At 37.5% G+C, this 26,630-nt stretch overlaps 1 protein-coding gene across 1 annotated transcript; it reads left to right on the top strand.

Annotated features, from left to right (window-relative positions):
- Positions 1-26,630, top strand: DDX50 (DExD-box helicase 50). Its single transcript, XM_051982562.1, is given in 16 exon segments — positions 1-190; positions 5,131-5,161; positions 5,164-5,429; positions 6,381-6,456; positions 7,714-7,892; positions 8,443-8,560; positions 8,679-8,864; positions 9,071-9,216; positions 10,171-10,320; positions 12,533-12,694; positions 13,848-13,967; positions 15,233-15,306; positions 17,937-18,096; positions 20,683-20,817; positions 21,305-21,349; positions 26,152-26,630. Coding segments are annotated over 16 exon segments (2,226 nt in total). The 5' UTR covers positions 1-97; the 3' UTR covers positions 26,437-26,630.

Genomic DNA, 26,630 nt, shown 5'->3' with positions numbered 1-26,630 from the left:
ACGCGTGGTTGCACGGCCCGGACAGCTTCCTTTTCTCGCCACCGCTCACGCCGAGGGGCTCGTGGGGAGTTAGCCGGGCGGGAGCAAAAGGCGGACGATGCCCAGCAAGGTTCTGTGGGGAGATCTGATGGAGGAGGCGGCGCCCCTGGACGGGCCTGAGAGCCCGCGGAGGGAGAGTGGCCGGCACAAGGTGAGCGCGGAGGCGGCCTGTCAGGCCCGGCCCCGGCACCTCGCCTTCCCCGGGTCCCCATCCCCTCCCGGCGGCTGCTCCGCCGAGCCTGGCCCGGGAGAGAGCATGGACCCGGACCCGCCTTCTTGGCTGCCTCGCGGGCAAACTAAGGCTGGGCGGGGGAGGGAGAAGTTAGCGGCAGAGCCCGGATGGCCATGAGCTCTTCTTGCCCTCCATCCAGCCTGGGGTCCCCTTTCCGTCCTGACAGCTTGCGAACCCCCCTTTAAGGGGCAGGAGCTCCTCCCGCGGCCGCAACGTTCGAGCCCTCTGGTTTCCCGGACCTCCGGACTTTACCCGCGGTCCATAAAAAACCTGTTGGTATCCCCGTGAATGCCCCCCCTCCCGTAATGAAGATCGCGCCCCCAGTCTCAGCTCACGGTCCGATATTGCTGCAGCACACCCCACGCTAACCCCATTCGCCACGCCCCAAATTGTGTTGCATTTCTCCTTTCAATCCCATAAGTTTTGCGAGATGTTACAAATATTCTTGGAAAACTGAGGCACCAAGAAGTTTCCTGAAATTTGGCCGTGGTCCGGCACTTAGTAATGGTTGGAATTTCCGCCCAGACTTTCCCATTGCTTTCCTGTTCAGTTCCACGAGTGTTTGTTGACTCCGTCACGTGTACACCCCAGGGCTCAAGACCAAAGGGAGTCCCCCCCCACCTCGAGAATCTGGGGAGGAGCTAGCGCCTGCAGCGTGAGGATGGCGGTGCTAGCTGAGAGGGGAGGGTGCTTAGATGGAGGGCGCCTCCCCCAGGATGTGACCCAGGGACTGTGTCTGCAGGAGACGCAGCTGAAGAAGGGGGTCTCCCGGGGGGAAGCTTCGGGATGGCCCTGCGTGAGGGAAGAGAGGGAGTCCCAGCCTGGCAGGCTCCCTTCTGCACAGAGGGGTTCTGTTTTTTGTTTTTTTTTTTTTTTTTTTTTTTTTTTACCACCCCCTTCCGTGACTCCCGAGGTTGCCACGCTCTTGTACCTTCAGATTAGTTTGAAAGCATGTGAGGGTCTGGAGGGAGGGAGGAAAAGTCGGAGCCTCCCTGGAGCAGCCTCACCCTGGAGCCCTTTGGGAGTAAGTTCTGTGAATATGGAAAGGCAGGGAGGAATGGAGTGAGAGAAGCTTCTCTGACAGCGCCCTCAGTTTCCCACTCCCTAACCGCTCAGGGTTCTATGTGATGGAGCTGGCGCAGATCAGCATCTCCCCTGCTGCGGGGGTCTCCTAGAGGCCTGTAGCTGAGAGGGGAAGTGATTGGCTCCTCTCAAAATAAGCTTGATTGTCTTTGTAATCAACAAGCATTTTTAGCGTTTTTCCTATGCTATTTGTATTCTAGGGAAGGATACAAAAGAAAAACTTTTCCGTCTTTCCCTCAGGCAGTTTACCTTCTAATGGGAGAAGACAATACTACTACTACTACTACTAATATTTATTATATATATTAATAATATTATAGTTAATACAGTAGAAATACAGAATACGTGGAAGTCTCCTGTAGAGGGAATGGCACCCTGGGGGATGGGGAAAGGCCTTTGGAAGGCCTTAAAAGGAGTCTTAAAAGGAAGGTAGAGATTCTAAGAGTTGGGAGGGAATGTTCTGGAATGTTGCAGTAGAGCAGCATGGCTGAATTGAAACATGACTTAAGAGAAGCAGAACGTAGGGAGATGGAAAGGGAAAAATAGAAGAGTTTTAGTGTCACAAATGTATTGAGTAGAGAGAGAGTGACATCAATACTTATTTCCTATAATCATGAGAATGGGAAAAAATTGAGATGGGAGACAAAGAAGGCCATTGGAATAGTTCAGGCAAGAAGTAATGGTAGGGCTTCTTCTATGACGGCTCTTAGGATAGAAAGAAGGGGACATGTGGAAAATAAGATTTGACAGTTTTGGATTTATTTGTTCAGTGAGAGAAGTTGAGGATGACATAAAAGTTATGAACCTGGATGGTGGTGCAAAGTTCTTTGAGTTTGAGATATTTGTGGGACATCTGTTTTAAAATGTCTGACAGGTAGTTGGTGATGATGAACTTAGAAGACAGACTAGGGCTGGAGGTAATTGAGCCCATTAGGATTAATGTGATCAGATCACTCTGAGAGTATAACAAGAAAATAAAATAGAATTTTGTGGGTATCCCCAAGTAATGGATGTAGTATGGATAAATATCCAGCAAAGGAGAGTTGAGAAGGAATTGTTAGGCAGATCAGTGTTTGTGTGGACAAGGAGAGCATGCACTGTTTTGGACTAACTTGGACCAAATTGGAGAGCCTTGAAAAGCCAGCAAAGAAATAGGATTTAATGAGTAAAAATAAGACATTACTTTTGATTTCCATAATAAGTAACTGATGTTTATGTAATGATCTAAAGTTTGCAAAACACTTTATGCATACGATTGTTCTGAGTCTCAAATGAGTTAATGTGTGTAGAGGGCTTTGCATGTTTTAAAGCATTATCTAAATATCAGTTATTTATAATTATTATTTAGGGATTGTTACAGTTCATAAAGATGATAGTTGATAGAAGAAGTGGAACTCAATACTGAAGACAGAAACATTCCTAAAGATGGGGAAAGAATAAATAACTATCAAAGCAAACAAGTTCAGAGTAGATTGATCAAAAAATTACAAAACAAGGGAAAAGTTTTGAGAATGATTGTTCAAATATGTCAGATACTAACCAGAGCTTTTCCATGGAATAGAATTATCTTCTTGATTCTGTGATATAGGAACAGGAATTAGAGATCTGACAAGGGATCTGGTTCATCCCACACATAAGCCCCTTTAAAAGCAATGCAAACCAAAATGGTATTTCAAAGTTCAGCTTGTCTCCATAAAGCCCTCTAGTCTTTTCTTCTCTTCTCACTTCCTCCCTAAATCCCTCCCTAACTAGTTTGACTAAACCTAATTTTAGGTGGCCTCTCTAAATACTGACTAGAAAGATGGTGGGGGAGGGAAGGGAGAAGGACAGGTCTTAAAATTGCTTCATTTCAGGCTAAATTTAGAGGCCACAAATGATTTTTTACTTTATAAAATGGGACTGTAAAATAGCTATTGAATTCTAAAGACATATTCTCTCAATAGTACAGGATTTCAAAAGTTAATTATTTCCAACTTGTGCTAAAATCACTAGAATCACTAGAACTCCACTAAAATAGACCATTAAGGATTTTTCCTTAGATCAGGGAAGGGCCTGATTTAATTTTATTTCCTTTTCCCCCATTCTAAAACAGGATTGAGAAATCTTTTCTTGAGAAAGATTTATTTGTGATTTTGATAAGGGTTGTGTGTTGGGGGGCGGGGGGTAATAATTTGCTGCTATCGGGTGTAGCCATAGCTACAATTCAGGATAGGTTTCAGCCTTACCTTCTTTTAGCCTTTTAAATACGTATGAACCCAAGGTGCAGTCCTTAGCTTTCTTCACTTTGTTATATTTTCTCACTTTTTTTAATAGCTTTTTATTTACAAGATATATGCATGGGTAATTTTTCAACATTGTCAATTGCAAAACCGTCTGTTCCAACTTTTCCCCTCCTTCCCCTCACCCCCTCCCCTAGATGGCAGGTTGACCAATACATGTTAAATACAATATATGTATACATATCCATACAGTTGTTTTTCTGCACAAGAAAAATCAGACTTAAAATTGAGGTAAAATTAAACTGAGAAGGAAATAAAAAATGCAAGCAGACAAAAACAGAGGCAATGGAAATGCTACGTAGTGGTTCACACTCATTTCCCAGAGTTCTTTTGCTGGGCGTAGCTGGTTCTATTCATTATTGAACAAGTGGAACTGATTTGGTTCATCTCATTGTTGAAAATAGCCACGTCCATCAGAATTGATCATCATATGGTATTGTTGAAGTATATAATGATCTTCTGGTCCTGCTCATTTCACTCAGCATCAGTTCATGTAAGTCTCTCCAAGCCTCTCTGTATTCATCCTGCTGGTCATTTCTTACAAAACAATAATATTCTATCACATTCATATATCATAATTTATTCAGTCATTCTCCAATTGTTGGGCATTCATTTGATTTCCAGTTTCTAGCCACTACAAAGAGGGCTGTCACAAACAATCTTGTATATACAGGTCCCTTTTCCTTCTTTAAGATCTCTTTGTAAAATTATCCTGGTATGGATTCTGTCAATACAAAGTTATTATTCAATAAAATAAAATTTAAAATTAAAAAAAAAAAAACCAAGGGAAAAAAAAAAAAAGATCTCTTTGCGATATAAGCCCAGTAGTAACACTGCTGGATCAAAGGGTATGCACAGTTTGATAACTTTTTGAGCATAGTTCCAAATTGCTCTCCAGAAAGGCTGGATGCATTCACAGTTCCACCAACAATGTATCAGTGTCCCAGTTTTCCCACATCCCCTCCAACATTCAGCATTATCTTTTCCTGTCATCCTACCTTGTCTGAGAGGTGTCTCACTTGTTTTTCTCTGCTTCTATCTTCTTGATCATCAGTATATGCATGCGATTCCCAGATTGTCTTTGTCATCTGCCATAACTTCTTCCCGGGATCTTTGTTCCATGCTTTCATCTGTACTTCCTGCTGGATAAATTTCCACCTGGATGTCCTACTGTCTTACTGACATCTCAAACTCAGAATGTCCAAAATATCAAACTGTTCTCTTTCTGTCTGCTCTGTTTGTCTGTCTATCAAAAATGTTTCCTCCCCTCCCTTCCCCCCCCCCCCCATCTTTTTATAGTACAGTACTTTGACTTCATTTCTTGTCTACTGTTATGGTTTTTTGAATTGCAACTTTTTTTTCTGTTATATTGCAGTCTCAGAGCCTTACACATAGTGCTTAATGGACATTGATTTAAATCACTTGAGAATTTCATGGCAGTCTTTTTTGCCTATTTTATTTACATTTATTTATTACTGTTCTTTGTTTCCTCAACAGAGTGATAAAAGAAAATTGAACCACCGAGATGATTTAAAAAAAAATTGGAAACATCAGATAATGATGATTTAGATGGACTTAGCCCTCCCAAATCCAAAAAATCAAAAAGGAAAGAGAAGCTAAATGGAGACACAAAAGAAGGCCTAGATAGGTTTCCAAGTGAATTTTCAGGTTCACCCAAATCTGACAGAGCAAAAAAGAAAGCCCTCTCAAATACTCAAGAAAATGGAAAGATTTCAAAGAGCAGATCATCTCTTAGCAACTCCAGCCAGACAACAAAATACAGTAAACTGGAAGAGGTATGAAGGTTTTGTTTTACATTCAGTAAATGCATCAGTGGGTCCTGGATATCATCATTGTGTACTCCCGGCTGTGGTACAATTCACAATCATTTGTACTTTCTCATATTATGAGACTTCTGTATATAATCCCCTAATGTGTATACAGGGATTCCTTCCAGTACACAAGAGCTCTTTACCATCACATGGCTCCCAGTGCAGCAGCATTCACACTGTACATCTTCTTTTTTACATTAAGTTAAAGATAGACATATTCCGTGCTGCTCCTGGTTGTAGATTTTATCTTTAAAATGAGATGGCTTTGGACAGTAAACCAGAGAGGTGCAAAACAATCAAACAAGTTATATAAGGACTTGGATTTTATACAAATCCAAATTTTGGGGAGCAAGTATAACCTATATTCAGTCTAAAACAGCTTAAGATAAAGAGGCTGATTTATTTAAACTTATGGATCATCTTGTTCAAATGTCTATTCTGTAGATAAACTTTGCTTTAGAATATGCATTGACAGATGCTGAATTCTTCAATTCTTAGCTGTTTCCTTAGAAGATCCCACCCTCAAAAATGCAGGCTATCTGATTTCCTTTTATCTTTCCCCATGCATCCAAAATGGAGATGAAACTGGTGATGTCAGTAAATAAGAAACAATTGATTAAGCTACAGATTATAGTTAAAATGTTTTTGTCCACTGTGTGTTCTTTCAGACCTTGGCTTATCGGCCTGATACAGTTCCCATGACTGAGCTAACCTGCATTTTATCTCAGTGTCCTGCTTTAATAAATAGCAATATTGTTAAGTTTGGCACTTTATCTGTTTTGTAATTTTTTCCATTTTATAAAATTAAGTAGTTGTAGATAAATATTAACTTAAGGGTCTTGGAAAATGTTTCCCCAACTATAGAATTTAGGATGAAGTATGAGCTATATATGAACTTGAATTTAATTTTGATAGGACCTAACACCGGAGCAGAAAGAAGGCGCCTTCTCCCGATTCCCTATCTCTGAAGAAACTATAAAACTTCTTAAAGGTAATGTGAAGTTTAATTCAATGTATAGTGTAGCAAAACTACTCTTGTACCTTTTCTGGTCAAAAGAAAAGTATTGCATAAGACAACATAAAACAACTAGTGTTTTATTATGCTTGTGTTTCTGGTATCCTTGTTGATCTTCTGTTATCTTAAGGAATTCTGTCTCAAGTTATTTTTAACATTGTGAATTTGTTAAATACTAATTATTAATTATAAATTTGCTTTATCATTATTTTTATTAGTGGTGATGATGGTATACTTGATAGAGAGTTGGCCAAATAATAAGAAATAGCCAAGTTGAAATCTTGACTACTGTGTTGCATGAGCATGAGCAAATCACTTGAGTGTGCAGTGTTCAAACAGCTAGAATAAGTTGAAGATAGTTATTGATTTGCATGGATGGAAGGAGTTTCCATACTGGAAGTTTTCTATATCAGTGAAATTGGATTGAGGCCAGAATAAATTTTTTTTTATTTTGATTTGCTTTGGATACTTATAATCTGTATTTTGGGAATTGCTTAATTTTACTTGGGAATTTGTATGATTTTTGTTTGATTTTTTTTTTTTTTTTTTTTCTTTTCTTTTTTTTTTTTTTAAACCTGGGATTGTCTCAGTTCTAGAAGTTCTTTAAGCTGCTATTTTTAAGCCTGGATTGAAGTTAAAGTAAAGAATCTGTTGGTGAACCATTGTATGCAGATTCATTATGTGGGCCATTGATTTATTTTGTCATTTGGCATCATACAGTGTTGGCTCTGGAAGAAAATCTTGTGTTCATGTAGGCTAACCTTCTATTTTATACAATGAAAATGCAGGCTCACAGTGACTGGGACTTTTGCAAGATCCTGCTGGCAGCGTGCCTGCAGCAGAGACACAGTTTTTTGGATTCCCAGGCCTCTGATCCCTTCTTTTTAAATGTGAACAATTGGACAATTTAACCCATTGTTAGCTGCCCTCAATTTATTTCATCTATGAACTTACTTGGAGAAACTTTGAGATTAATTCCCTTTACACTGAGGGAGTTCTTGAGGAGTTGTGGAAAGGGTTAACCTTTTTTTTTTATCCCCTCCATCCTCTGTGTGGGTATTAGCAGACCTACATTATAGGCCAGTGGTGACTTTGCTTCTTTGATGTATAAATAAGAGTTGACTGTCATTTGGACAGCATCTGTACAGAAAGAAGCTTTGAGGAATCTGTGTTGGTCATGCAACTACTAGAGCTGATGCTGCAGAACCATTCTAACAAAATTTCATTTTACAGCTCGTGGGGTAACTTATTTGTTTCCCATCCAAGTGAAGACTTTTAGTCCTGTATACGAAGGGAAAGATTTAATTGCTCAGGCACGGACAGGAACAGGGAAGACATTTTCCTTTGCTATCCCTTTGATTGAGAAACTCCAAAGAGATCAGGAAGAAATGAAAAAAAACCGCTCTCCAAAGGTAACCATTATAATTACAGGCATGAATGGCTTTAAATACTATTATGAAGGAAAAGAGGTTGTTGCCTAAGCTTCAATCTATGAAAATAAAAAGTCCAGTGAGCCTTTTGGGTCTCAGAGCAAACATTTCAAAAAGAATCCTCTTACTTTTTGGTAGTTGCAAAGAAAAGATTTTTGAAGCAGGTGATTGGTGATTTCTATGGCTCTTGAGATAGTTTTTGATAACTTCATATAACATGAAGCTGATATGTTTATTTTTAAAGTACTTATACACCTAATATATTCAGTAACACCTTTTCCTAGGAATCCGCACTTGGTTAATGGACATTTTTTTTTTTTTTAAGAATTTTTGTTTTCTGTGTGAATTGTTATACAGAGTGTAGAAATGTTTCCCCGCCCCCTTTTTTTTTCTTCCATAACTGCTTTAATGGGGATTTTGGTGGTTTCTTTTAGTTTTTAGAGATATATGATGCTTTTATTCAATCTCTGCTTTGTGAATTTTGGTCTTGGAAATGCCTCTCTCTTAATTTTTTCTTTAAACCACTACACAGGTACTTGTTCTGGCTCCAACAAGGGAACTGGCAAACCAAGTAGCCAAAGACTTCCAAGATATAACTCGGAAACTTAGTGTGGCATGTTTTTATGGCGGAACACCCTATCAGGGCCAAAGTGAGTGAATGTTCATGTTAGTTGTTAAACATGTAATTATTCATATATCAAAAGAAACAGATGCAATTCTTAGAATTTTTTATTTACAAATATGATTGGCTTTTCTTTCCTTCCTTAGTTAATCACATTAGAAGAGGTATTGACATCTTAGTTGGGACCCCTGGTCGTATCAAAGACCACCTGCAGAGTGGCCGTTTGGATCTTTCTAAATTGCATCATGTTGTGCTTGATGAAGTGGACCAAATGTTAGATATGGGCTTTGCTGACCAAGTGGAGGACATTATCCATGGATCTTATAAAACAGGTATTTCAAAATAATGTTAAAAGTAAATTTAAAAAAAAATCTTTGGGATGAAGCCTTTGAATTTTCGGGGTTATATGTATACATGCATAAATATTTGGGCTTTGAACTAGAAAATACATTTTCTTGGATTTGGAAATTTGGCTGGAGAATTTTGAAGAGTCTTACAATGATGTTCGGGGACACTGAATCAGATTTATATGTTTAAGGTTCCGAAGACAATCCTCAGACCCTCCTGTTTTCTGCAACTTGCCCACAATGGGTGTATAAAGTTGCCAAAAAATACATGAAAACCAAATATGAAGAGATTGATCTCGTGGGGAAAATGACTCAAAAGACTGCAACCACCGTGGAAGTAAGAAATTTTGTTTAAAAATAATAATAAAGTCAGTTCTGCTATAATGAGACATGTATTCTGAAAAGGCTACATAAAATCTGCTATAAAACTATAGGGTTATAGGGGAAAGCAGAGTTAACAGCCCAACCCTCAAAAACCTTGTCAGTAAGACATCAGAAAACAATAGGAACCTATTGAAAATTATAGCACAGTTTAAACATGTTAAATGGCTAAAGAATAAATACTATAACTAGTGATAACATCTGTGGCCTCCTGCCCAGCCTTCTTCCTTCCCACCCCTCCCTTTCTATATCCCAAACAAGTTAGGCAGGTTGACCTGACCTCAGCAGGCCTCCACTGAAGTGAGAATGGAGGGGTGAAGACCAGCTTGTTCCTGCAGTTCTTACTGCACCAGAAGATACACAATAAATTTAGCAATTTATTTTGACACATTATTTGTGGAAATGGAAGGATTACAGCTTGTGAGTTATTTTGAAATGGTGAATTTTTCTGCATTGCCAATGTTTATCTTGAGAAGAAATCTTGAGGAAATTAATTCAGTTCTAGTTATGGTCAAAATATACCCAACCATATTGAATGAATCGGAACTTCATTTTTTGAAACATGCATTTGTAGCCAAATTTAATTACTAGCATTTCCATCATGCTTTAAGGTTTGCAAAGTCATTATACGATCCTGTGAAGTAGGTATTAATAGTGGCTACTAGTGTTTAGGTTAGGAGTATCTGGAGGCCTAACCTGAACTCTTAAAAGCACACATGCACACAGCCTCATTTTTTTTTTTTTTTTTTTTGCTCAGAATCAACAGAACCTGAGAGTACTTGGTCTGAGGCAGAAAGTCAAAGATCATCATTGTAGCTTTTGGAAGTTATTGATTATTTGGGAAGTAAAGCTGACGGGGATTATCTTTCTGTGATTTCGTAGATCACATTTTTGAAATTTTCTCTCAAAGCATTTGGCCATCCAGTGCCACTGGTCTCAGAGGGCAGCAGTCATTGGTGATGTCATTCAGGTCTACAGTGGAAATGACGGGAGAGCCATCATCTTCTGTGAGACGAAGAAAAACGTGGCTGAGATGGCCTTGAATCCTCATATAAAACAGGTAGTCACTTTCTCTAAAGTTGAGGCTGTAGGGATGGAAAATTATTTGGAGCTTGTTTTGTGGGACCTGTTAGATTGACATTCAAAATTCAGTTAAGGTCAACGAACAAAAGGACAATGTGTCAGGTCAGGTCATTTGTTCTGTTAATTACTGCTTTTGACTTAAAGACTATGGATAAGTGGTCTGATTTTTAAAATACATTAGAGGGGGAGGATAAAATGAAGATTTCAGCAAATTTCTGAGTAGAAGGAGGATTTTATTCTTGATTGATTAAAAGATTCAACAAACTAATATCCCCTCCTCATTTTATCTGTTGTACACAAAGCAGCTATGATTTTTAAATAGTTGGTGCAGACACTCTTGATAGTTCTTTATGTAGTAGTAATTGTTTTCGAACGAAGACCAATTAAATGATTCTAAGGAGTTTTTGGTGTGATTCCAGATACAAAGGACAAAATAAAAGGTAATTTAGAAAATCTTTCAGGTCTTTTTGTTACTAAGATAAAGCAGGATATCTTGCATAGAGATCATGGATTCAGGCCATAGATGTGAGGGACCAAGAGAGGGATTTAATATGGTAGGGGATCTTCTGAGCTGTCCAGTTACCTGACAGTAACAAGCTTGCAGTTGTATTGCTCAGAAACAAGACAGGTTCTAGAACTTTCATGAAAATAAAGTCAAGTAATCAACCTGTGCCCTGAATCAGATTGTTTTGTGTGTTTAAAAGTATGCAGCTTCCTGACCTGACCTGCCCCTAAGATCTTTGAAGAACACGGCACTCAGTATGCAAAGAATATTAGCAGTGGGACTCCAGATAATAAAGATTTGGATCATGTGAATCCCTAACATTCTCTCGAGAAGTAAGCAGGGCCAGCTTTTATACAGAGTCCTAATTTAAGAATGCATAAACAACATGTCTCTTATAAAGGAGGCGATTAATAAATGATTGTTGAATTGAATCAGAGCAGGGATCTGCTCTGACCAGTTTAATTATTCTATGTCACCTGGAAAAGTTTGTATTTAAAGTAACTGACAGTTTTTTATTAGACCCAGTTATTACTATTTTGGTGCCTGGTTGAGAAATGATTTGTGAATCCCATAGGTACAATAAGTAGATAGCATCCTGGTCCTTACAGGTTTGTAGTCAGCTATCACTCCATGGACCAAGATTCTGAAACTGGGCTTCATCTACTAAAGCATTTGGTTTTGAACACAGGATCTCGTTTGCTTGGGGCAGAAATGAGAATTGTTGGAAGAAAGAGGTTTGCAAAATGCTTCAATTTAAAATGTGTCTTCCTCCTTGAAGAATTTGAACTCCTATTTACTGAATAGATTAGGTGCCCATTAAATGAGCTAGAACTTCACTATAGTGCTGATCTTAAGCCTTAAAAAAATTTCCTTAAAATAATTACCTAAGAATTTAAATTTATTCATTAATTAATTGGTTACTGGCAATTAGCTAACACTAGGCATATTCTCCCCAAAGCTATAATTTTTGTTTGTAATCATTAATAGTTAAAGATTCTTCTTTGTACAAGTCAGATTTGGAGTTGTAGTCATTTTGAAGTCCATGTGGGAAAAGTCTAGCATGTCTTGTCTTTTAAGTAAATCAGAAAGAGAAGGCCATGAAGACAACTACTGTGTGATTGAGATGATTAATTTAATGATTTAGTGGATTCTTTTTTCTTAAGATTAGATGAAACTATGGCTCTCTTTTTCTAAAGATTTAGATGACATTTCATTAAAATGGTTGTAATTCCTTTAGCTATGTTCTCTGATGCTTCAAAAAAGGTCCTCCTCCTTAACCCCCAGCTCTTCTTCATGAGACTTGGGGTATTTGAGATCTAGGATGCAAAGCAGGATGGTGTCTCTGCATCTGGAGGGCCATTCACCAGGAGCAGTGGCCAAAACAATTCATTACCTCATAGCCAGACTTGGTATGGTGACCTTCTCTGGAATTGGACCAGGTTGGAGGACCAGTGTACACATGGAGGAACAGCTTGATGAATCTGCCACAACCTGTGCCCCCTTGGAGAGCCTTCAAAAATGCTACGTCCCCTCTGAGCCACAGTGTAATGCCCGAGGACAAGGACTTCACTAGGCTGTGTTGATAAAATAGGTCCTATGAAATGTCACAGGGTTGTCTTGGTTCTACCAGAAGTGAGTACTATCCGAGCACTTAAGTTTTTTTTTTTCCTCTCTTCCTAAATAGAATGCACAGTGTTTGCATGGTGATATTGCACAGTCACAGAGAGAAATTACTTTGAAAGGCTTCAGGGAAGGCAGTTTCAAAGTTTTGGTGGCAACTAATGTGGCTGCACGTGGTTTGGATATTCCTGAGGTTGATCTCGTGATTCAAAGTTCACCTCCACAGGTAGGAGATGGAAATATGATTTTAGTTTGAAGGCCCTGCCATTTTAATTCTTGAGAACGGTTTAAATAAACTTCATTGTTTATATATATATATATATATATATATTGGGATATAGAAGCCTGAGAGATTTTCTGTTGTTCCTTAGCCTCTCATATTAACAACATTCATTTTTGTGAGACTTTGTATTCCAGTTTTTTTCTCGCCCTTCTCTCCCTCCTCCTCCCCCCCCAAGACAGCAAGCAATCTGATATAGGTTAATCATGTGCAGTCTTTTTAAACATTTACATTCTAGTCAAATTGTGTAAGAAAAACCATGAGGAAAAAGGGGAAAATAGTCTGTTTTAATCAGCACTCAATTTCCACAGTTCTCATTCTAGACATGGATGGCTCTCTTAAATATTCTCAAAAATTAACTTTTCATAACAGCCTTGTAAAGATTGGTGCTTTTACAGCTACACCCAAAGAAAGAACACTGGAAAATGAATATAAACTGCTTGCATTTTTGTTTTTCTTCCCGGGTTATTTATACCTTCTGAATTCAATTCTCCCTGTACAACAAGAGAACTGTTCGGTTCTGCACACATATATTGTATCTAGGATATACTGTAACCTATTCAACATATAAAGGACTGCCTGCCATTTGGGGGAGGGGATGAAGGGAGGGAGGGGAAAAATCGGAACAGAAGTGAATGCAAGGGATAATGCTGTAAAAAATTACCCTGGCATGGGTTCTATCAATAAAAAGTTATTAAAAAAAAAAAAAAAAAAGATTGGTGCTTTTATTATTCCTATCTTACAGATGAGGATACTGGGGCTCAGACAGAGTAAATGGGTTGCCCAGAATCACACAGATCCTCTCACAGTCTCTTTGTGAATCCTTCTAGTTGGCCCCTGGTTTTATGTATCCAAAGTAGGAAGTGCCGTAACTGTCTAATGGAAGGAAGAAGTAGCCTTTGAAAAACATTAGTAGGGAGGGAAGCAGTTGACATTTCCTTTTTCGTATTTTTAGTAAATAGATTTCAAAGAAGTAATCGAAAGATTTTGTAACATAGCTATTATATACTTTTATAGCTATTATTATAATCTTTCTGAATGTAATTATCTGTTGTACAACATGCCAGAAGTTTCAAGAGGATTATTTCTTCTTATTCAGGATGTTGAATCCTATATCCATCGTTCTGGACGCACAGGGAGAGCTGGACGAACAGGGATTTGCATATGTTTTTATCAACCAAATGAAAGAGGCCAGCTGAAATATGTGGAAGGAAAAGCAGTGAGTAGAGCTCTTAACCTATTGCCCCTGCTGCATGGGGAAGGGTGGGAGTAGGAGATATAGAGAGGAAAGGGAAGTAGTTCTCTTTCTAACTATAAATCATAGACGTGGACCTTCTGCTGATTCTCTTGTTTTGTTCTTGAATATGAAATGTACAGAAAGTTAAAATCTTACTTGAAACTTTTTGCTTTAATAAAGTTTTTATTATAAAGTAATTTTATTGTGAAGGACCTCATTCTCAATTTCCTATTGGATTTTATAAAGCATAATAGTTTTTAAAAATAGGAATGAATCAGAGGAGCATTTTATTTTAATTTTAGTGTTAGTTTTCTTATTCTAGCCAACGAGGCAGGCAATTTTTAGTATTGAGAATGAGGATTTCTTTAAAGGTTTATTTGGAAAGTTACAAGCATATTCCTCCCTTGTTCCTCTAGTTGTGAACTATCCACAAAAACTTACTCTCTATACTATTTTTCCATATTTCCCTTTGAATCCTTCATGGAAGGTACACCTTGCTCTGGTTCTTTTAATTTAAGGATGTCAGAAAAGCACTTTAGTCATTCCATGTTTTTATTCATTACCCTTGCTGCAAATTAGCTCCCTTTCTTTTCTGGTCATATCGTTTATGCATGGTGTCTTTTATACTTTTATGCATGTGTGCAAATCATTGGTGATGATGTACTACAACATATATATACCGTCTTAGGTCTCTCTATTGCTCTTTGGGTCAGTTCTTTTGATTCTTCTAAGATCTCAATGTTCCATGATTCCCAGGGAGAAGAATATTGATATTCAAAGATTTTTTTTTTTTGCCTCAGCAGACAACTTGGGGTTATTAAAAGCAATATGTAGGTTCTCTAAATGTAAAGCAGCCCATGATCCTCTTAAGTTCTTGGGCATATCATCTATAAGGTGCTTGTCTTAGATGTTTGCACCAATGGATTCAGTGGACTACCTGTTGAATAATGGCATAATAAAGGTTCCAAAAGAAATTATGATTGATGAGCAGTTTTTGTCAGGAAAGATTCTTTGTTGACATCAAAGGAGTCTTTTTTTGGAAATTAGCATTTAATTTTACAACAAAAAATATATATAAAAATCCTATGCTAGCAGGGTTTTTGTGGATTTTTAGTATAAATATACCTTAATCTATATTTTGGAAATTTTCAGTTATGTCTAAGAAAATAAAAATTACTTAAATGTATTAATCTAGTAATTATTTCCAAAGACTTCCATTTTCTTTAATAATATTTTTTAATTTTCAGGGAATCACTTTTAAACGTGTAGGTGTTCCAACTACAATGGACTTAGTTAAATCTCGGAGTGTGGATGCCATCAGGTAAGGGACTTTTTGATCTTGAGTGATAATTTTTTTTCTCTTGTCCATGGTGCACAGTTTGAATTCATCGAATGTTTATTCATATACCATCTGTAGTACTTCATTTAACAGATTTCTAATATCCAAACTTTAGGTGCTCACTTTTTAGCAGTATGGTTAACTACACTAAAATAGTTTTCTTTGTAAACTTGGACCATAAAAATCTTTATATATTGCTTCTTGAGGAGAAAGAAACATGAACTACTACTTACTAATCATCTTGATTCCTCATTAGTTAGAACATTAAAAAAAAAAGTAATTAACTAAAAAAAAATGAACTCATAACTTTCATAATTGAGCAGTGAAGTTTATGGCGCTATTTGAAGAAAAATAAGTGTGTTAGAAAAATAAGTATAAGTCATGTATAGAATACCAATCCATATTTAAATTGGATTGATACGAATCAAGATAGGAGTGCATTATCTAGGTCATCTGACCCAACAAGATGGAGGATTAGGACATTTTCTCCAATCCTCATGAATTCTTAAATCTCTTCAAAAATAAAAGATAATACAGGTGTTATTATTTGTATAAGTTAAGATACACCTAGAACCCTGATGAGGTAACAGCTTGATGAACTAAGAGGCAATTCCTGATCCCTGATAATGTTCATTCAACTCCTCTGCTAACCCCTAAGTTCCAGCAGGCTACATGATGGGTCCCATAGGGTTGTGTTCTGGGATTTACTCAACAGTTTCCTTGATGCTACTGCCATCTTTGCTAACACAATCTTTACTCTTCCCTGCCCCCTCTTTACTCTGCTCATCCCATCATACTGTGGCAACAGGCAACAAAATCAATTCTGCCCAGACTTACCTGTGAGGATGAGGTAGAGGTATAAGGAGATGGAGATAAAGGAAAATGGAAGCTTGCTCTTCCTAACTTTTCTTAACTTCCTAACTAGCAATTTTTAGTGAGAGAATGAAGGAATAGCTAGAATTAGGTCAGGACAAACAACATAGGAGAAAGGCTCCATCAGGCTTGAAGAAAAAGGGACTGACTCCTAGCTGAGACCATTTCTATTCTTTGATAAGTATGTCTGACAGTCTGAGATTGGTGAAAAGTGAATTTCCTAGTGTGAGAGGAAGCTGAAAACTTTAAGATCTTGTCCCGAAGAAAATTGCCATCAAAGAACTTAGGGAATAAATTTGATTAAAAACGTACATGGATATACCAATTGGGTCAAAATAACAAAATGGAAGATGGACATCTTAGCAAGTCCAAATATTTCTGAATTAATATTTCGTAACAAAGGAAAATCAATACTTGATGAGGCAGAGGACCCTGAGGATTCCCAAAATAGCACAGAACCACAGTGAGATAGAGATAAGTAAGAATCATGAAAGCAGAATTTATGGACCTGCACAGTAAAAATAATTTGCAAACGATAAAAACTTGAATAGTGGAAAGTCTTACCATCACAACCCTTCCAAAAAAAGGGGAGGGGGGGCGGAGATAACTGATTGGGAATGTAAATATACCGAAATTTAGGAGAGTCTGGAAGAAAAATATTCATGCTTATGGCAATGCCTGTTTGATAAAAATGATAATCTTATCCAACAGTTGTAGTTATAATGCTATCAAACTATCAAAGTGATATTATATAGAACTCAATAATGATGAAATTCATTTGAAGAAATAAGATCTTGAATAAAAGGACTACATATTTGATGATTTAAAAATAGTAAAAATAGATTAAAATGTCCATCCCCTTTGATCCAGAAATTCCCCTAGTAGGTATATACTCCAAGGAGACTGCTGAAAAAGAAGTCCCTGTATACACCAAAATATTTATAGTAGCATTTTTTGTCATATCAAAGGATTGAAAATAAAGTAGACAGCATCATTTGGGAAAGTTTTCAAATTGTGGTCCTTGAAAAAAGATTTGAACACAGAGATAAAGAATAAATTGTCCAGCAAGAAATCATTACTTTTAGACCTATTAGTGTCTTGGAATTTTACTGGGCTGTGTGATGGACACAGAGAAACATTGAAAGGTCTTTGGGAAAACGGAAATCAGCAGAGTCAAAAAAAAAAAAAAAAAAACCAACCCAGTAGATACAATGACTGCAACAGTGTAAATAGAAACAACAATTGCACACCAAAAAATTTAAAAGTTCACTTTTGCAAAATTATACCAACCAAGCATGGCTTCAAAGAAGACATCTCCGTCCTATCCCTTTGAAGAGGCAGCAGATCTACAGGTGTGGTACAGACTTTATTTGTGCCATTTATTGGTTTTGCTGATTTCTTTTTGTTTTTTCTTTAAAAAAATAAAATTGTCATATGAGATAATGTTTAGGGGAAATAACTGGAGAGATTCTGGTGATTAAAAAAAATAAAAATAATGAAGACTTCTGTTATATTGTAATTTAGAAGAAACATATTAAAGTTAATATGTGCAAAATATCACTACATTTTTGAAGATGTTTTCAAATCATTTCTGAAAATTTAATTATTAATAGCTGGAACATTAAATATGAAGGGATAGTTTAATGGATTTCTATTCTGGTTAATGATTCTACAACCTTAGCTGGAAATAAAAATTCTGCTTTATAACCAAGAAAATGTTATATTAAATAAAATTGTAGGTCCCTGGCTTCAGTTTCTTTTGTTGCTGTTGAATTTTTCCGGCCATCAGCTCAGAGACTGATAGAGGAGAAGGGGGCAGTGGATGCATTGGCAGCAGCATTAGCGCACATCTCAGGTGCCTCCTCTTTCGAACCTCGATCCTTGATCAACTCTGATAAGGTACCGATCCTTGGGGCAGTGATAACGGAGGGCAGCAGATAAGTGTGCCTTAGCACCATAATTGTTGTAACTCCCTTAATGTGCCACGCTTCGGTGCCCTGTGTATGCAGAGCATGCTTTGTGCTGCTGAGGCATTCTCTCAAAGAATTTGCTCCTTCAGGAAATCTTGGACATCTGTCCCAAATCATAGACTCTGGGAAGGGCCTAGAAGCAAAAGTTCTTTGCAGCAACCTTGACAGAAGGCCACCCAGACTTTTCTTGAGCTTGTCCGGCACCAAGCGTCTACTTTCCTAAGACAAAGACTTTACCTCCAGATAGACCTGTCAGCCCAAAGGTCTTCCTTGTATGGAGGTGAAATGTGCTTCCCTGGAACTTCCCCTGATGATCCTACCGCTGCCCTCCTGGGGAGGAGGATTACATATATTAATACTCTCTTCTGGTGGATCTTCCTTCCATCCGGCCCTGCCAATAACTGCATCTCTTTCTCCACTCCCCAAGCTCCCACTGTTCTTGTTGTCTGATCTCATTATCGGTTGGTGGTTTTTCATGGCCCTCTTCTCTCCACTCTCATGTTCATGCTTGTCCCTCAGCCTCCTTTCCTTGGGATCCTACAAAGCAGAATGTAAACCTAGCAGATTTTGCTCCCATCCTGCATTCTGCCTTCTTCACTCTTCTGCCTCTGGGTCTTTGCACTAGCCTGAGAGGTATCTTCGTCATGCCTCTACCTTATAGACTCCCATGATCATTTACTTCCTGCTGCATGAAGCTTGTCCTGGTCCTCCCCTTTCTTCCCTTTTCCCAGTTTATTTTGTATTTTGAATATACTTGTTTCTCTCTTAGGGCTGCTCTGTTAGAATGTAAGCTCCATGAGGGCAGGTAGAGCTTTATTTTGGTTTTATGTCATGTTGTTATTTTTCAATCATGTCTGACTCTTTGTGATCCCATTTGGGATTTTCTTGTCAGATACTGGTTTTGCCATTTTCTTCTCCATCTCATTTTACAGAGAAGGAAACTGAGACAGACAAAGTTGAGTGACTTGCCCAGGGTCACACAACTAGTGCGTGTCCCATCTTCCTGACTTTGGCCTGGCATTGCATCACCTGGCTGTCCTTGTATTCCTGATTTCAAGCTTCTAATCGATATTTAATAAATGCATGTTGATTCGCTGTTTAGTTACCTTTTTTGGGACACTAGTTTATCACTGTCTATCTTAAACTGTAGTACCTGAAATTGAATAGTACAGAACATGTGGTCTGACCACACAGAGAAGGACTAACAGGGCCCTTCGATATAAAACCTTAAAAGTTCCAAAAATGATTTGCATACATGATCTCATTTGATTCTAACCTCAAATCTTCAAGGCAATTCTAATAATTACTGCCATTTTACTGATGAGAAAGCTGGAACTCAGAAAAGTAAAGTAATGGTCATGGTCATATAACCATAGGGAACAGAATCCAAAGCTCTTCTGCTGATACCAAGCCAAAGAGAATATAATTGTGACCTCCATTGACCTTAACACTACACTTCTGTGACTACAACCTCAGGTGCTTTTCCTTTTTGTCTCATGTCTCAGAAGAATCTTCCCATGACGTGTTAGTTGAGTTTGTGAACCTAAAATGTACAACTTTATTTCTCTCTATAAACTTTCATGTTCTTGGTTTTAGCTTAGGGTTAACCTGAGATTCCAGTAACAATCAATTTATAAGAGTTGAATAGTTTAAAAGCCTATTCTTTATCTATAAAAGTGCAGTGAACTTCATCCATTCTATTAAAGCAGGCTTCCTCTTTTCCTTTTATTTTCTATAGTAATGAGGCATTTTGGTCATCTGGTCTGCTTCAGATGAAAAGTCTCCACAGTAACAAAACTTCTCTTTTCCAGTTTGTTCTCACTTGAATAATATCTTACTTTTATGTGACTTTTAGTTTTCAAAAAGTTTTATATGCATTATCTCATTTTATTCTCAACAGTGTAAAACTAACAAGGGGTTTTACATCCTCAGTCCCTCTATGCTTTTAGGAGTTTGTGTGACGGCACTAAGGTGATCACTCTAATAAGTAGCAAAGCGCTAATAAAAGTTTCTAGCTGGGCTAGAAACTATATCTTCTGCCTCCTACTGCATTATCCATCATGCATGAAGAAAACATTAGTGTTTCATTAAATGTTAATTTTTAGAATTTCTAGTTACTTCAAAAACTATTAAGAATGCTACAACAAATGAACAGTGAAGATAATATGGCACTGTTTGTTGATTTATTCAATAAGTGCTGAATCCAGTTTTTGAGATAATTCTGCCAGATGGCATGGGACATATTGTATGAACTTAAGGTGCTCAATCTTTCTATAGTAATTCTCTGCGTTTCAAATTGTATCAGAAAACAAAAGTTACGTTGTCTAATGGATTTTCTAGCTAATTTACTGCAATGAAAATGCTTGTGATTTTGAGTAGTTGCGAGATCTCCATTAGCATGCAATTTCATAATGTCTTTGTCTTATTTTATCTGTTGATTTTTAAAGGCAAATCTGCTTTATTTCATGATCCTGAAATCCTTAATTCATATTGACTATGACCTTTATTCCTGAAGGGATTTGTGACTATGACTCTCCAAAGTCCAGAAGAGTTACAAGACATTAGCACTGCTCGGAAGGAACTCAGCAGGAAGCTGAGTAGTGACACCATGTCCCGAATTGTCCGTATGTGCCTCCTAAAAGGGAAAATGGTAAGTGTCCCAATTCTTCTACAAAGTTTTGTAAGCAAATGAAAGCTATTTAGAAGATTCGCAGTGATCTCTGAGTGCTCACTTATATTTCTGATAAAATAGTGGGGATGCAGTAGTCCTTTTCCAAAGAAGTCTAAAAGTCACTCTTGTTTCATAAAATCCAAAACTCTTAAGAGTGTAGACATAATTTCTTGGAACTTGAAATAACTTCTGTTAATTCTGGTTGGATTATTATTTTCATTGGTCTGGCCTCCCAGCACATGGGCCGCTTTGGAGGGGTAGGCATTTGATTCATCTTTGTTACTTTGGGCCATGTAGAGTGTGACATAAAATTACCATTTAAAAAATTATACTTATATGGGATTTCACTTAACCTTTTTCTTCAAAAAATTTAAACTGCTGGGAAATTGCCACCAAAGTCTATTTTACTGAAGATTGCCTCCTCAGTATTTCAGATTTTAAAAAAGTTTTATCGTTCTCTTTCTAGGGTGTATGCTTTGATATTCCAACAAGTGAGTCAGAACTAATGCAGGTAATCTTTTTTGTGTCTGCTTTTAGAAGAATATTTATAAAGCCAGCTGTTGGTTTTTTTTTTTTTTTTTAATGACATGGTCACTATAGTCTTGATTGCTTTTTATTTTAAAAAAACATGTAAAGATAGTTTTCAACAGACCTTGCAAAACTTTGTGTTCCAAATTTTTCTTTCACCCTTAGACAAGTAATCCAATATAGGTTAAGATGTTTAATTCTTCTAAATATAATTCCATAATTGTCATGTTGCACAAGAAAAATCGGATTACCAAAGTGGGGGAGGAGGGGAATAAAAAACAAGTATACTACAACAACAAAAGTGAAAATACTATGTTGTGATCCACTATTCAGTCCCTATAGTCCACTTTCTAGATGTAGGTGGCTTTCTCCATCTATTGGAATTCCTCTGAATCACCTCATTGTTGAAAGAGCCAAGTCCATCACAGTTGATCATCATGTAGTCTTGTTACTGTGTACATTGTTCTTTTGGTTCTGTTCACTTCACTCAGCATCAACTCATGTAAGTCTCTCCAGGCTTTTCTAAAATCATCCTGCTGATTGTTTCTTATGGAACAGTAATATTATACAACATTCATATGCCATAACTTATTCAGCCATTCTCCAACTGATGGGCATCCATTCAGTTTCCAGTTCCTTGCCACTACAAAAAGGGCTGCCACAGACATTTTTGCGCATATGGGTCCTTTTCCCTTTTTTATGATTCTTTTGGGATACAGACCCAGTAGAAACACTGTTGGATCAAAGGGCATGCACAGTTTGATAGCCCTTTGGATATAATTCCAAATTGCTCTCCAGAATGGTTGGATCAGTTCACAATTCCACCAATAATATATTAGTGTCCCCAAAACTAGTTGTTCTGAATACTATTGTGAAATTACCTGATTGTTTCAAGTCATTATTTGCTTTAAAAAATTTTTTTTCTTTCCTATGTTCTTAACTTAAATACTGAAACAATAGCATTTTCATATACACAGCAAAGCAAAATGAAGATATAAAATCATATATCTCACCTTATACTCCTTAACTTTTAAAAATAAAACTATTCTCCAAACAACCATAAAATAGTGCCTCAAAACAAATCCTGGAACAGCAGAACTAGTAAAAAGATGAGGTAAAACAATCTTTTATTCCAAGGAGTTTGGAAGATTGGCAAGAAAAGTCTGTCTCGCTTCGATAAAATGAGAACACAATCCAGAGCAGAAAACATTCCAGTAAGCCAGCAGTGAGCCCCACCTCAGCAAACTACTGGGAGATGCTGAGTCCCAAGGCCATGAACAGGTATGCACCAACATGAGTACCCTTCTAGCAAGCCAGGGGAACAGCAGATTCCAGCTCTGAGTACCGACACCAGTCCTAAGGTGCCTGAGCAAACAGGCAGCCAAATGCTAGCTGTCATTCACCATAGCCCTGGACAAACAAGACAGCCAGCAGCAGCCAGACCACCACATGCTTTCTTGGAGCCCTGGAGAAAAGCAGAAACATCCCACCAGCCTTAATGTGCCAGATCGCAGTACTAGGACCCTGGCTCAGCACCAGGTAAGCTGCCAAACTCCCTATGACTTCCAACAGCACTATCCCCCTCTCTCAACACAGCACCAGACATGAGGATCCCTCAACGACCTTCTGGCAATATCAGTGTGGCATCAGGTAAACAGCGAGGGCTTATGGCATCTGACATGAGAAAGGAAAAAAGCCTGAAAATGCAAAAAAAGAAATCTGATCACAGAAAGTTATTATGGTGATAAGGAAGATCAAGATATGAATTCAGAAAAGGACAATAACAGCAGAACCCTAAAGTAAAATTTAGTGCTCCCAATCCCAGAAATAACTCGGGGAAGAGCATAACAATTATATAAAAGGTAGAAGAAAAAAATGGGAAAAGAAAAAGTGATGTAAGAATTATGAACAGAGTCAACAGCTTGGAAAAAAGAAAACAACTGCTTAAAAATTAGAATTTATCAAATAGAAAAGGAGATTCAGAAATCCACTGAAGAAAACAACTTCTTAAAAAGTATAGTTGACCAAAATGGGAAAGGAAGTACAAAAGCTAACTGAGGAAAACAATTCTGTAAAAGTTAGAATTGGGCAAGTGGAATACATAATGACTATGAGACATCAAGAATCAAATCCAAAAGAATAAAAAAGTAGAAGAAAATGTAAAATAACCTTATCGGAAAAACAACTGACCTGGCAAATAGATTTAGGGGACATGATATCAGAATCATTAGCTTACCTGAAATCCATGATCAAAAGGAGGAGTTAGGCAGCATCCTTCCAGAAGTTAGCCAGGGATATCCTGGAACCAGAGGACAAAATAGATTTTTAGATTTTATTTTTATTTATTTTGCTTTTTTTGCTGAGGCATTTGGGATTAGGTGACTTGCCCAGGGTCATACAGCTAGGAAGTGTTAAGTGTCTGGGACCAGATTTGAACTCAGGTCCTCCTGACTTCAGCGCTGGTTCTCTAGACAAAATAGGCATTGAAAGTATCTACTGATCTGAAAAAAAGATTCCAAAATAAAAACTCCAAGGAACATTCTACCCAAATTGTAAAACTAACAGATCAAGGGGAAAATACTGCAAATGTCCAAAAAGAAACAATTCAAGTACCAGAGAGTCACAATCAGAATTACACAAAACTTAGTAGCTATAACATTAATGGATTGGAAATTATGGAACCTGATATTCCAGAAGGCAAAGGAAGTAGGACTACCTTAAAGAGTCTCTTAAGTGAAGAATTTATTTTTGGTTAAGTGTGTTTGCTTCCATTATATGGGAAAATGATACTGGTTTTCTTGCTGCTTGTAATTTTCAAAGAAATTTACCATTAATAGTATAGCCAGAAAGACTATACATAGAGAGTAGGGGTATAAGGTAGTTTTTTAGGGAATGACAAATATGTAAGTGATGAGGAAGAGTAGTATACTTGGTTTAGAAGGAAGGAAGAAGTAGAATGGGGTAAATTATTTCACTTGAAGAAGTACAAAAATCCAATTACAGTGATGGAATAAATGGGATGGTGGGTGATGGACATCACTTGAGATTTAATTTTATTGGTATTGGCTCAGAGAAGAAAAAATGTACATAATTAATTGAATATAGAAATCTATGTTATTAGATAAGAGAATAGGAGGGGAAGGTGGGGAAGCAGACAGAAAAGAGGGTAACTTGGGGGAGGTGGTAGACAGAAGCAAAACACTGTTGAGGAAGGAAAGGGTAAAAGGAGAGAGGGAACTAACAGGAGAAAAAATAGTATGAAGGGAAATACACAGTATTGTAACTGTAAATGTGAATGGGATGAATTTAATATCAATTCTAAACATATATGCACCAAGTGATATAGCATCGAATTCTTAAAGGAGAGGTTAAGTGAATCATAAGTTTATGACCAAACAAGCGATAGAGAGCATTCTGAAATGTAAAATGATTTTGATTATAATAAATTTAAAAGCTTTTACATAAACAAATGCAACCAAGATTAGAAGGAAAGCAGAAAGCTTGGAAACAATCTTTATATTAGTGTCTCATCTCTCAAATATATAGAGAACTGGGTCAAATTTATAAGAATACAAGCAGTTCCCTATTAATGGTCAAAGCATATGAACAGGCAGTTTTCAGTCAAAGAAATCAAAGCTATCTATAGGCATATAAAAAAAGTGCTCTAAATCACTTTTGATTATAGAAATGCAAATTAAATAACTCTGAGGTAGCACTTTATACCTATTAGATTGGCTACTGTGACAAAAAGAAAAGGACAAATCTTGGAGAAGATATGAGAAAGTTTGGACACTAATGCATTATTGGGGGAGTTGTGGACAGATCAGCCATTCTGGATGGTAATTTGGAACTATCCCCAAAGAACTATAAAACTGCATACCCTTTGATCCATCAGTGTCATTACCAAGTTTGTATCCCAAAGAAGAAAAAAAAGGTGGGGAAAGATCCACATATGCAGAACTATTTATAGCAGCTATTTTCGTGGTGGCAAAATATTGGAAATAGAGGGTATTGGGGAATGGTTGGCCAAAGAGTAATGGATGTATTGGCCACTAGCCGTCTAAATTCAGGATTGTGAAAGAGTAATGCCACGTGGATAGAACTACAGACTTTATAAGTATTGCATACTCGCTGCCTCATAAAGGGCCTAGTCTTGTAATCATAAGGCCTGAGTTCAAGGCCTGCCTCACTACACGTTTAGGTAAGTGGCAGATAATGGTCCTTGCCTTGCGCTGCCTATAACAACATTGTCAGCATTAGTACTTTGAATTTTGAGTTCTTGGAGCTTTTCTCAGTTTGTTCTACTTAGGTATTGGATTTTCTCATTCCAGGTAATTTTTTTTTCTTATGCTTTGGAGCATTGAAATCCTAGATAGTTGGTTTAGTTTGAGGGTTCTTAACTCTTTTTGTGTATCTGTCTAGTGAAACCTGAGTCCCATCTCAGAATGATGTTTTTATATGCATAAGATAAAACTCAGGATTACAAAGGAAACAAAGAAAAATTTCATGAACCTTATATTACAAACCCGTCTTAAATAATTCTTAAATTAAAGAAATTCAAAACCTCTCTTAAGAGCTGTTATCCTGAGTTTTATGACATCTTTTTGAGCTTTTCAGAGACTCTTTTTCACTTCTTGGCTTTTGTCTATGTCCTCATTACTTTAATTTGCCAGAGAAGTGATTCTGGAATGAAAGGAGTACTGCGGTTTTTGTAGGGGACTCTGCTTGCTTACAATTGAGATTATTCTATGGTGTTTTGATTAATCTTGTGAATTATCTTCACAGGCAGAGTGGAATGATTCAGATTGGATATTATCAGTGCCAGATGCATTACCAGAATTAGAAGAATATTATGATGGCAGGAGATCCTCCAATACAAGACAGAGAGGTGGACGGTCAGGTGGTCGTTTTGGAGGAGGACGACCAGGTGGTCGATCTAGTGGCCGGCAAGGTGGCCGGTCAGGTGGCCGGCAGAGTGGTGGTCGCTCACGGAGTCGACAAGATAACAGGAGGCGTGGAGGTGGAAACAGATCAAGAAGTCGGGGCAAGAAACGAAGTTCCAACAGTTAAGTCTGCCGGTATAAGTTAGTTAATCAGGTCAAATCATGTTTATTGTCCACCTCAAATTGGGTTTTAGCTGTGAGGGGGATGTTTGTTATTTGCAAAAGCACTTGGTCATATTTTTCAAAAACAACTTTACAACCAAATCTACTTATCCAGTTATACCTTTGAATAAAAAAAAAATCTTTTATTGTCTCTTTTCA

This window comes from Antechinus flavipes, chromosome 2 (assembly GCF_016432865.1).
Source record: "Antechinus flavipes isolate AdamAnt ecotype Samford, QLD, Australia chromosome 2, AdamAnt_v2, whole genome shotgun sequence".
NCBI classification, from domain to species: Eukaryota; Metazoa; Chordata; class Mammalia; order Dasyuromorphia; family Dasyuridae; genus Antechinus; species Antechinus flavipes.
This window is presented reverse-complemented; position numbering and strand designations above follow the sequence as displayed.